We start from the raw sequence: 13,036 nt of genomic DNA, 5'->3' as shown, positions 1-13,036 counted from the left end.
TGAATACAATATTTGGTCCACTGGATTTTCCTCATAACCCTTAGCCCCATACCTCCCGGTTCAGAGGGAGGGTTGCCTTGTCCATTGTATAAATCCTTGGCTACAGCTTTGATGATGATTCTGCAGTGCAGATGGTTAAAAATAGCCGCATGTGCCTCAGATGGGTTTGAAGAGTACATTTTGCTTTGCCCATGAAAAAATGCTTCTCCACGCATGTCTCTGTCCTGATAGATTCTCAGGCAAATTATCGGCTCCCTCCAAGGCAGTCGCCTGACTGTGAGTACACTAGCAATTTGAAAACAATAAATCTGCAGTGAGAAGTAGAATTCATCATACTAAATATCGTTTTCCTAAATTCCTCATTTCAGTTCTGTTAAAAAGGCCTCTTTTTATTTGAATTTAAATTGTCAAAATACCGCTTCAAAAGTAGAGCAGAGAAAGAGAGACAAGCATCATCCAGTTTTATCTTTCAATCTTTTTGAGGCTCTATATTTACCTAATCACTCTCATGAGAAGGGGGTTGCTTTGCAAAAAGCTTTCTTTGGAGAAATGCATTAAATCCTTCAAGCTATCAGGGCTATTTTTGTCTTTCTATATTAGACACACCCCAAGAAGTATGGCAGTCTGCTGACATCTTCGTCAGCCTGGCTCTTGCCTCTTTGTTATGGCAGCAGAGGGTGAAGCATGTTCTTCTGCACCCCTGACCAGCCCAAGCATCTTTTAAAGTTCCTAATAAATCATGGCTGCTTATGCCCTCAGATGTTTGTCATTTGCAGGGGAAACCGTGGGGCTGGTGTTTGTGGAGGTATTCCATATAGATTTTGAAATTTGGGTTTTTTATTAATACTTGAGATTAAAATTATTTTAATCCAGACATCTATCTAATCTGTGGAAATAATACATGCGCTTCCTTCTTCTGGACTCACCTATAACTAACCAGCCTGACTGGCTTAACAGAACCTTTTCTCTCTCTCCTTCTTCTACTCTTCTCCCTTTCAAAAATAGCCCAATATATGACACAATCGTTCTCATTCTCATGTTTTCTATGTTTTTGTATTGATGCTTTCTATTGCACAATAAGTGTATATTGCAGAGTTTGATGATGTTTGGCAAATGGCACAAAAAAAACAATATTGAGAGGCAAGGTCAGGGCAGTCTGTCTCCACGGTTTTCACCATTTGAGCAGCCCTCTCTTCCTTCCCTCAAATAACCCAGCTTCTTCCAGTTCTTATATTTCCTCTTCACGCGCCCAGTGCCCTATCATTAAATGGCTTATCATTAAATGGCTAAGTCATCCCTTTTGAAGGTGTTAATTGTTAAGTGATATCTCCTGGTGTAGTAACAATTTTAAAAGGACAATCTTGAAGAAGAAAAGAGAGTGACCTTCAGAAACACATTATCATCTCCTCCAACCCTGTATGAGAAGTCAATGATGACTTAGAAACCACTTCTGAAAGTTTGCCAGTCATTGACAGAGTCCTTTTTACATCTTCTACTTTCAAAGCTTTTCTACAAATGTCACCCCTTTTGAACTTTCAAACAACCTAAAAGGCAGGTAAAGGATAATTATCACCAGCTTACCAAGAATGATACTAAGTCACAATAGATTAAATGAGTCCCCAAAGATCACGCAGCTGGTTGGTGTCAGCATGGACAGCAGCAATCCTGGCTCTGCAAGTTCTCAAAATAAATTATTTTTCCCACCACAGAGACAGTTCTCAAATTTCATCCCTGGAAACTGATGGCTGCATGACACTTTCCATGAATGTCCTCCTATCTATAATTACCTGCCTCTCTCAGTCCAAATAAGTTCCAGAACATAAAACCGAGCTCTTTCAGCTGACTCTCTCTAATAGGAATATAATGAGGGTACTTTTGTTCTATCATATAATATTTCTGCTATTAGTTGGTTAAGTGGTATTATATTGAGCCTCAGGATTGTACTAACCCTAGACTAAGAGGATACTTTAAATATCAAATAAGGAGCAGAAAAAAAAAAAAAAACATAAAATAAACTAAAATTTATACCCCAGCCTCCCATTTGGGAAATACTCTTTCAAACTATTCTAAGGCCGAGTGTGGTAGCTCTCACCTATAATCCCAACACTTTGGGAAGTCAAGACAAGAGGACCACTTCAGGCCAGGAGTTCAAGAGCAGCATGGGCAACATAGGGAGACCCCATCTCTACCAAAAATAAAAAATTAGCCAGGCATGGTGGTGCACACCCACGGTCCTAGCTACTTGAGAGGCTAAGGTGGAAGGATCGCTTTAGCCCAAGAGGTCAAGGCTACAGTGAGCCATGATTGTGCCACTGCACTCCAGCCTGGGTCACAGAGTGAGGCCTTGTCTCTAAATAAATAAATAAATAAGTATTCTATTTTAAACTATTTTGTTCTTAAAGCACAGCTTCTGCTGTCATATTGGGAATAGTGGCTACCAGAGAAAGGAGGAGATGAACATTGTGTGTTTAGATCTTCCATGGAAGCATTCAGAAGAAATGTCATTAGGTTTGTCATACTGGGGAGTTTCCCTACTGCTCTGCTACAGCATTAAGACCTGGAGGGCATCATTCATCACTCAGCGTAAGATATGTAACACTGCCCCCAAGAGCACAGAACACAAAGTGTTCTTCCAAAGACCGTGTTTCAGACTAAAGGAGTGAAAAGTTTTCAAGTCATGTTTCTTATCCAAAGCAATCATCAACATTGCTTTTTGTGTAGCCTTCCACCATGGACACCCCTACCAACACCACACAACCCTAGCAATGCCCTCCATTCTCAAAGACAATCCACAGCTTCCCTCTGTCTCCGGGATAAAGGCCACATCCCGCAACCTGGTATACGACTCTTCATGGCACAGTCTAAGGACCTCTTTCCAGCCTAGGCCTGACACTTTCCTGTGTTTCACACAGATTCAAGTACCTCCTATTTCTCACAAACACCCTCAACTTTCCTGCTGCCTTATCTGTTCAAGTCACTTCTTTCATGTGGAATGCTCTGTCCTTTTCCTATCTATCCAATTCCCACTCAGTGTCAAAGCCCAGCTCAAAAATTTGCTTTGCCCCAAATGTAGATATTTATTTATATGTCTTCTCTCTCCTTTTCAGTGATCATTTAAAAGGTACCTAATGCAGCAAATTGTTCATGATAAGTGCTCAATAAATTTAGTCGGGTGAATAAACAGATAAATTTCATGCATCCACTCCATAGTCTTAATGAGCCAGGAAGGTACAATAAGGTCTTCTTGGCAGACCTACCCAATGTCAGTCATGAATCAGTAGAATGTTAGCAAGAACACTAGACGTTCTGCAGCTTGCTTGTTGCAACTTGTCTTTTTCCCCCATCTATGACCCAGGGGTTTATACCTCTTGTTGCAGTTGAAGGTCTTATACATACGTCCTACAACAGGGCATAAAGTTTTTGTCTTTGAGTCACAAAGTTTTGAGGTATTAAAAATAAAAACTTTTTTCCCTAGAAGGCTGTCTTTCTTACAATACTGCATCCTTTAGAGGTAGTTTAAAAAAACAAATCTTAAATAAATAGTTGAGATCCCAAATGGAAGACAGATGCTTGTCCTATATAGAGAGATTGCCAGCTTGTCCTTGATTCCCAGAACACATCCAGAGTGGTGATGGTAGTGAATAAGTTCACTTGTGGCTCCGCTGGTGTCCTCCTCCCTAACTAAATCGGTGCCTGTGGAGTGTGACTGGAGAGTTGACCAAATGCAATCCACCCAGCAGGGTCACCAAGGCCACTGAAGCATGAGTCTGCATTTTTCAAGTCGATGTAATAGAATCTGAGCCTCACATAGTGGAGGGTGGATCAGAAGGCTATCTGGTAGCCAAGGGTGCTGCTGGGGCTTTAGAAAAACAGCACAAGGCTGTAATCGAACGCCGTCCAGCACATTCAGCCAGTTAATCATCTCAGTCATCCATGTTTTATTCATAAACATGAGGAACGATGTTTCTTTGGCTGCTTGCTTTGCCCTTTCAAGTTACACCAATATTATACCGTCCCAATGTTTTCCTTCATGTCACATAAAACGCACGTGGCATCTTGTCACCAGAGATGTCTCTACCAATATTGGACTGAGACCGGCTGGTTACTGTTGCTCCCAGAGCTAGCACGATGAGCATTTGTAATTCAAGGGCAAGGTTTTAAGTTGTTCTTCAAACCCCATTAAGGCTGTAAGTCCATGGAGATGTGTAGCAAATAACTATGTAATCCGAGGGCAGAGTAGACCAAATTACCAAACAGGCTTATCTCACCTCAATTATTCATTTTATGTCAGTCCTGAAGGAGATTTAAAATGTTAGGATTGGCCAAGCGTGGTGGCTCATGCCTGTAATGCCAGCACTTTGGGAGGGTAAGGTGGGCGGATCATTTGAGGTCAGGAGTTTAAGACATCCTGGCCAACATGGTAAAACCTGTCTCTACTAAAAATACAAAAATTATCTGGGCGTGGTAGCACCTGCCTGTAATCCCAGCTATTGAGGAGGCTGAGGCCTGAGAATCACTTGAACCTGGGAGACGGAGGTTGCAGTGAGCTGAGATCACACCACTACACTCCAGCCTGGGCGACAGAATAATACTCTGTCTCAAATAAATAATTACTTAACTAAATGATAGAATTATTTGTTTTATTTTTTAAATGGTAAAAAGCCAGCAGGAAATTCTTGGTAGCCAATCCATCAAATTTAATCACAAAGGGAGCCCAATCGTGATGCAAGTTCACCCTACCTGGATGAATATATCCTTTCCACAAGGTTCCAATTTCTCTTGTTTTAACCCTAATTGTACAGATGTAAATGCAAAGCCTCATCAGGAATGTTTACAAATTACCTCTGAGCAACGACTGTGCTTTACTCACTCTTCCACCCTGGGCTCTAGCAGGCTTTCCATCACAGTGATTAGGAGCAGGGACTTGGAGCCAGACTTCCGAATTTGCTCTCGCTAGCTGCGTACATTTAGTGAATCTCTCCAGGCCCCAGTTTCCTCATTTGTAAAGTGTAAATAATAATACTAATACCAACTCATCTAATTATTGTGATAACTGAATAAATCAATGCATAGGAGGTGCTTAGCAGGGCCTTAGTATATAGTCAATAAATGTGAACTGGTCATTGCACTCTCATGAATTTACTCTCATCCATTGTTAAGGGGGGGTTTTATGGGTCCTTGGGAAACATGACTTTAATTCAACTGTACTAAGGGAGAAAGAATATGTACTAGGTGATAGATAGATAGATAGATAGATAGATAGATAGATAGATAGATAGATTCGTAGATATAGATATATAGATATTTCTTAATGTCTAAGTCTCTAGATCAGTGATTCTCAAAGTGTGGTCTGGGGATATCTGGGGATCCCTAAGACCCCTCCAGAGAGTCCTGAAGGTCAAAAATGTTTTCATAATAGCACAACATGTTATTTGCCTTTTTCATTCTCATTCTGTCAAGAGTGTCCAGAGGAATTTTCCAGAGGCCACAAGATATGTGATGATGTCATCACTTAGCAGTAAATGGAATGTGTGCTTGTACAAGCTTGCATTTCAGACATTCCCCAGTTATAATTTTAAATACAGTAAAGAGTAGTAGATATAACCCACATAAGCAAATCTCTTTGGGATATTCAATAATTTTTAAGAGTTTAAAAGGAATCTGAGATCAAAAAGTGTGAGAGCCTCTGCTAGACTATCTCAAGTCCTCAAACCCCCATTTAAAAATATATAAGGCAAACATACCAAACTCATCTCTTAACTTTGAGACTCTGCCCCCAAAACTAGGCCCCCGAAGCTACTCTGCCTGGGTCTTGTCATTGTGTGTTTCAGGCTGTCTGGGTCCGACTTTCCTGACGAGGAGTGGCTGTGGAATTATGAGAAGCATGGCCACCGGCATTCCATGATAAGAAGAGTCAAGCGGTTCCTGAGTGCCCACGAACACCCCTCCAGTCCCAGAAGAAGAAGCTATAGAAGGCAGACAAGTGACAGCTCCATGTTCTTACCCCGAGATGACCTCAGCCCAGCCAGGGATCTACTGGATGTGCCCTTAAGAAACCCCCACAGGGCCTCACCCACCTGGAAGAAATCCTCCTTCCCCGAAGGAAGCCCCACGCTGCGCTCCAGCATCGGAGAGCTGTCCACCATCAGGGAGACCAGCCAGACAAGCACTTTACAGAGCCTGACCCCACAGTCCAGTGTGAGAACCTCACCCATCAAAATGCCACTGGTGCCTGAAGTACTGATCACAGCGGCCGAAGCTCCGGTGCCCACTTCAGACAGCTACCACCATGACTCCGCTACCTCCATCTTGAGCTCTGAGTTTACAGGGGTTCAGCCAAGCAAGACTGAGCAGCAGCAGGGCCCCATGGGATCCACCCTGTCTCCTTCAGAGAAGGAAACACCTCCCAGAGGCCCCGGTCTCCAGACTGTTTCAGCCAGTGCCGAGGAAAATATATTCAACTGTGAAGAAGACCCTGGTGATACCTTTCTAAAAAGGTGGAGCTTTCCAGGATTCCTGGAGTCCAGCCACACTTCCCTAGGAAACCTAAGTCCAGACCCCATGAGTTCTCAGCCAGCTCTTTTAATTGACACAGAAACATCCTCAGAGGTCAGTGGGATCAACATTGTGGCTGGCTCTCGAGTCTCTCCTGATATGCTGTATTTAATGGAAAACCTGGACACTAAGGAAACAGATATCATAGAGCTGAACAACAGGGAAACTGAGGAATCACCCAAATGAGTGCCACAAAGTTCTAGGACCTGGTTCTGGCCTAGATTCTTATCTCCCCAAAAGCAGCATTAGTCCCAGGACATACCTGAAGGCTGGTTAACTTTTTAAAAACATGATCACACGATATAAGCTACTTAGAACTTTGAAGGGCATTATGATCCTGACTTTTTGAGAACTGCGAAAAATCAAATGCATTAACGTCATCCATCACAACATGGCTGTCACTGGAAGTTACACAGACCACAGTGATAAATAAGTCTTAACCAAATAAGGAATCTGAAAAATATACACGACTTACAAATTCATAGATTATTAGCTGTGGAAAGAGTCTCATAAATCATAGTCCAATCCCCTAGACCTAAAGGCCCAGACACATAGGGTTCTCTATTTCTCTTCTTTTTTCTCTTTCTTCTTCTCTTTAGCCATAAAGAAAGGAGATGGATCACACAATGCCTGAAAGACCCCCTCCTTCCTAACTTTTCGTTCGAGGCTTTCTAACCATCTCATTCCTACTTTCCGATAACTAGTATTGTTATTATCACTTCCTGATTCTTAAGCTTCATCAGCACCAGAACACTTCATTCTCTTCAATTTCCTTTTCTACTTTTGTCTCTTTCCCCTTTATTCTGTCATCCTTTTTTCCCCTTCCCTTCTCTCTGGTTGTGCTGCTTTTCTAGTGACTCTAATCTGTCCCATTTTTCAGGTTATAATATTTCCTCTTGCCAAATCTGTTGCTTACCTCTTGCCATGAATTTCAAAATATAAGACATTGGCAAAGCCTCCTACAGAATCATCAAAGGTGTCAACGAATCCAGCCTGATACCCTTCTAGCCTCACTTCCAGTGGAAGGCCTATAGGAGTGATGGTTCCCCCCATGCCCTTGCAGCCATTGCCATTTCTTTCTGCTTCCACTCTTTGGTCTTGGGCACTGGAGAAAAATGAAGCCAAGAGAATATGAAATTTGCATAGCCAAATGCTATGGAACCAAAGAATAAGATGACTCACTCACGTCTGTTTAACTCGAACTCTTATGCAAAAATCTTAATCGTGTTGCAACGTGGGACCAGTTACTGTGTCTATCGGGTCATTTGGGAATGAGGTAGGATACTGGGCTGGGTGGCTAATGGGGTCCAGGGCTGCATAACGGGGACCGGATGTTGGTACTCCTCCCAGGGAGCTCTCAGGACGGCTGTTTGTCGTGAGCTCCCAGGTGCCTAGGCCATGCCTTACGACTGCTGCACTTACCATTTGTCATATGATGACACTTGACTTCATATGGCTTTAGAAATAAAATCACCCTCATAACTACCATTTATTGAGTGCTCACAGTGTTCCAGGCAGCAGCGAATCTCATGAGACTGATACACTGTTATTTCCATTTTAAAGGCAAGAGAAACAGGCTTTAGAGAAGTAAGGTATTTGCCTAAAATCACATAGCCAAGAAGTGACAGTGTTCACATTTAAACCCAGGTTTATCTGACTCAAGAGCCCACACTGTTAACCTGTATGCTTTCTCACTGTCCTATGCTATCCGTAAGGCCCTGAATCTGCCAGCAATTTGCCCAGCATTCTGGAGGATGCTCCAAGGGAGGCATGCCCAAAGAGATTTAGGTTCAGGCTGAATCTCTCCAGCCTCAAGGGCCTCTCTGGGTCCTCCCCGCTCAAGTCTACCTGGGTCTTTTATGCACTCATAGAGAAGGGCATTGCTCCAGCTTGGAGTACCAGCCATAGTCCTCTTTATTTTTCATGACAGAAGAAAGTTGGCAGGACCCTCCTTCCCTTCGCCAACTCCTCCTGATACACAATGTTAAAATTGGCACATTTTCACATGACCTCATATCTCCCAGGCCTCCAAGCTGCATGACAGCAATGACACTGACTTTAACTTTTCTCAAAGGATTGAAAAGAAATAATATTAGAGGAAATGCTACACACCTTGATGGTTCTCTATGTTGGTTGGTAGTGTTCGCACCTGGGAAAGCACCATTATTCCCAAAGCACTACGCATAGACTATGGGATCAAGAGCCAATATAACACTTCAAGAAGGCAGGACCCCTAACCTTCTCCCAGTCACCGCGCTCTTAATGCTATTTTATTGGATGTTTCCATTTCAGTCTGTCTATTCTCTTCTCTTTGGTTCTATCTGTTGCTCAAATTCAAGTAAGTTTCTACTTAGCTGCTTTTGAAATATAATCAGCTTTCATTCCTAAATCCAAGGTGATAAATTATACACAAATATAATAATACATTTATGAAGGGCTGGCAGTGTTCATTTATCTCTGCTTCCACGCACCCCTTATGCACTTTTATCCAGATAATTATTTAATTTCCTCAATATTTCTTCAAAATTTGAAATAGACTCTCATTTTCTCCTTGCAGTGAAAACTAAATTATGGCATGCTCGATGAGCCCATGTGGTTGAATTCAGCTATAAAATCAAGCCAGCAATTGCTCAGAGCAGATGAAGAAATTCTCTATTAATTCTAAAATGAGTTTTTACTCAACGCAGACCATGGTTGAAAAAAACAAAATGATTTCTTCTCATGTACCTGATTTCATTGCCTGCCTAGCTCCTTTTCCCCGAGTGCTGGAACCTTCACCCACCTGGATGAATGGTCACATGGCCTGGTGCCTTAATCTTTTGGGTTTGCATTCCAAGAACAGGCTCAACTCTGTCACGTTAAATGTGACCCGAAAGCCAGAGAGTGCGGTGAGGCCAAGCTCTATTTGTTGTGTTCTCTCCCTGCTTTGTAGAGATAACTCTGCCCTGACACTGAGGTCTGCAGTTCAGTAAGGAAATGGCCCACTAACTTTTTCTCAATTTTCTAAGAATTTAGAGATGACTGGCCCCCAGCAAAACAAAGAGACTGTTATCTCCCATTCCTTTACTGTCATGTCTACTTCATGGTGTATCGCCTCCATCACTCCAGGCATCCACTTTCAGCCTGGTTCAGCTAAGCTATGGAAAATATTTTAAATGGAATGGAAAAATGTAAAATTTGCCATGAAAGTAAAGATTTGTTTAAATCTTAAAAATATACCTCTTCTTTTAGTGTTTTCCCCTCTAGATTCCTTCTCCAGATAAATTAGATAAATTGATTCAATTTTTTCTTTTCTTTTTTTTTTTTTTTTTTTTGTTGAGACAGAGTCTCACTTTGTCACCCACAGCTGGAGTGCAGTGGCACAATCTCTGCTCATTGCAACCTCCACCTCCTGGGTGTAAGCGATTCTCCTGCCTCAGCCTCCCGAGTAGCTTGGATTATAGGTACATGCCATCACACCTGGCTAATTTTTTTGTATTTTTAGTAGAGATGGGGTTTCACCATGTTGGCCAGGCTGGCCAGGCTGGTCTTGAACTCCTGACCTCAAGCGATCCACCCATCTTGGCCTCCCGAAGTGTTGGGATTACTGGGATTACAGGCATGAGCCACCATCCCCTGCTTGATTCCATTTTAAATCAGTTTTCTGAGATCTTATTGTTATAAAATCTACTCTCTGAGAATCTACTGAGCCCAAGTGGCTATGCGTTATAATGGGATAAAGAAAACCAGTGTTTTCCTTTATAAACTTGAAAAAGTCTCTGTTCTTCTGAACTTCTTATTCTCATCTGTAAAATGAGCTCTTTTCTGGCTCATTTCACTGGGCCTTCATGAGATGTCGTGAGAGAAGGCTGGGAATGCAGCAGCACCGTATGGATGGCAAGCATGACTGGGGATTAATGTTCCCATGGATTCACTATGAACTTCAGAAAAAGCCCTTCTTCTCTTCCTCATTTAGTTACTTGTTTGCCAGGATCCCCTTATTCTACAGGATTCTAACCTCTTTCATTCAGGAAGCTTTTCTTATTTCTTTTTTAGAGACAGGTCCTGCTGTGTTGCCCAGGCTGGCCGTGAACTTCCTAGCTCAAGAGATCTGCCTGTCTCAGCCTCCAAAGAAGCTGGGACTTACAGACATGCGCCACTGTGCCTGGCTCAGAAAGCTTTTCTTCTAAGACGCACACCATTAAGCTTCCAAATAATTGATCTTGTCATTTCTCTTTGGCTTTTTTTCCTTTCATATGCTTCCCAACTCCTCCCACGTCTTCTTTTTCTGCAGTGTTTTTTGTCATAGTTCTTCACTGTCCACCATATCCCAGGCCTCATTGTTATGGCAATGAATTCCTCCTCTGACCCATTATGTGTCTCCATCCCCTCAACCAAAACATGGAACTGGAGAAAAGTAGTTGCTTCTGTTTTCTCCACTATAAATCGAGAGGCTTTAGAACCCCTGGTTCAAAGTTAGAAGACCCTCTTGAGGTATCTAATCTCCCTAAATCTGGTCCTAGACCAGTTAATTAGAAAGAACAACTACAGCTGTAAAAACGCCTAAGCAAGAGCCAGTTGAAACCTATTTCCCCTGCCCCTCTCTCATCACAATCATCTACATGGTCAACAACAAACATTTTCTGATGTGCTGGGCCTATTAACAGCAACAACCAAAGATTTCCTCATTTCGTCTTGTTGAACTATGTCAGATAGGTCCTCAAGACTTGCATGCTTTTTTGTTTTTTTAGTTTCTATGGACCTTAATTTTTGGGACAGGCTTTTCCGGTCATAGGGCCACTGAGTCAAAAGAACCAATTCAAGAACACCAGGATCGTTCTCTTTTTGCAAATCTTACAAAACCCAGAAAAAAAGATTCCTATTCACTGGCAAAGCTCGAGAGACAGAATCCTAACAAACATTCACCTCTCTCCAAACTCTCTCTCTTCATCACCTCCACCTGTGCAGCCAGCTCGTGCCAGTCCATGGCAAATGGAAAACGCACCAATTTCCCTGTAAAATCAAGACCCAAAAACCACATTTGCCCAAGTAATTAATTCACTTTGGAGGTTACATTTTTGTGTTTTATTTTGTTTTGTTTCTAGGTTAATTCAGAAAGTGGACTCAAACCTCCCTTTTGCCACAGGTAGATTTGTCCAGGTGGTTACCTAGAATCATCTTCTCTGACCTTCTAATTTTAGACATTTGCCAAAAGCAGCAAAGGGAATGTTGTATCTTGTATCCTGAAAACAAATAAGAACGTTTCTAAAAAGGGTTTTGCACAGAAGTGCTGATGTGTTCCAGGTTCTTTGTCTAGGCCAGTGGCTCTCAGCCAGAGATGGCTTTGCACCCAGAAGATATTTGACAATGTCTGGAGATAATTTTAGTTGTCATGCTGGGGAGTATTTCTGGCATCTAGTGGGTAGAGGCCAGAAATGCTGCTAAATATCCTACAATGCACAGGACAGACGTCCACAACTATTTGGCCCAATATCCCAAGTTTGAGAAACCTGATTTAGGCCAATAAGAAGGTAAAAATGAGAAAACCACCAAGGAGATTAGTGATGAGAGATGAGCTAGAGAAAGAAATAGAAGAGAAGAGATTGGCCCAGCAACAGACTAAATTCCTATTCTGTGTACAAGCTGTGAAATAATTACCATTTCTCCCTTGATGATAGAGGATCCGATATCTCAAATTCAGAAAAATCGGATTTGAACCCGGAGGTTTATGCTTAGATTCCTTGAATGGCTCCTACCAGTAAGAGTAGCTAAATGCCATTGCTGGCATGACTGTAATTTCCTTAGATTATAGTTTACATAAAGATTGACCATCGATCCGGCACAGTGGCTCATGCCAATAATCCCAGCACTTTGGGAGGCCAAGGCAGGCGGGTTGCTTGAGGTCAGGAGTTTGAGACTAGCCTGGCTAACATGGCAAAATCCCATCTCTACTAAAAAAATTACAAAAATTAGCCGGGCATGGTGGCGCACATCTGTAATCCCAGCTCTTGGGAGGCTGAGGCACAAGAATCACTTGAACCCAGGAGGTGGAGGTTGCAGTGAACTGAGATCATGCTACTGCACTTCAGCCTGGGCAACAGAGCAAGTCTGTCTCAAATAATAATAATAAATTCTTCCCAATATTATTGAAGAACTTGTGCCAATAAACTACTAGACTGTGGATAGACAACTGATCTAGCTTCAGCTTTTATATATGTCTTTCTTAGGACTGAACAAACTGTATCTTCTAGACATGTAATTTGGCACTTTATTAGAAAGGACTTTTTAGTAGAAAAGTTACAATGGATGGGGTCAGTTTACCACCTTCCCATGGGCCAAACTCATGGATTCCTCTGCCTCAGACTTCCAGGAGAATAACATCAAGGAATTTGTGAAATCCTGGATGATGTCACCAGTTGGACTCATATTCATAGTCATTCATGAAACATTAAGCAACTATTGAGTGTCAGGCATTCCACTAAAGCTGGGTGTCTGGGAAGTT

General features: G+C 42.2%; 1 protein-coding gene across 2 annotated transcripts in view; it reads left to right on the top strand.

The window, feature by feature from the left end:
• Positions 1-9,769, top strand: part of BEST3 (bestrophin 3) — a 47,573-nt gene extending 37,804 nt beyond the window's left edge. For both annotated transcript variants that reach the window (XM_077954713.1, XM_077954712.1), the window contains one exon: positions 5,832-9,769. In XM_077954713.1, the coding sequence (XP_077810839.1) occupies positions 5,832-6,741 (910 nt within the window). In that variant the 3' untranslated portion in view covers positions 6,742-9,769. The remainder of the gene's footprint in view (positions 1-5,831) is intronic.
• Positions 9,770-13,036: the final 3,267 nt, after the last annotated feature.

Source organism: Macaca mulatta, chromosome 11 (genome assembly GCF_049350105.2).
Source record: "Macaca mulatta isolate MMU2019108-1 chromosome 11, T2T-MMU8v2.0, whole genome shotgun sequence".
Taxonomy (NCBI): domain Eukaryota; kingdom Metazoa; phylum Chordata; class Mammalia; order Primates; family Cercopithecidae; genus Macaca; species Macaca mulatta.
Note: the sequence above shows the minus strand (reverse complement) of the source record. Positions and strands in the feature narration are given on the sequence as shown.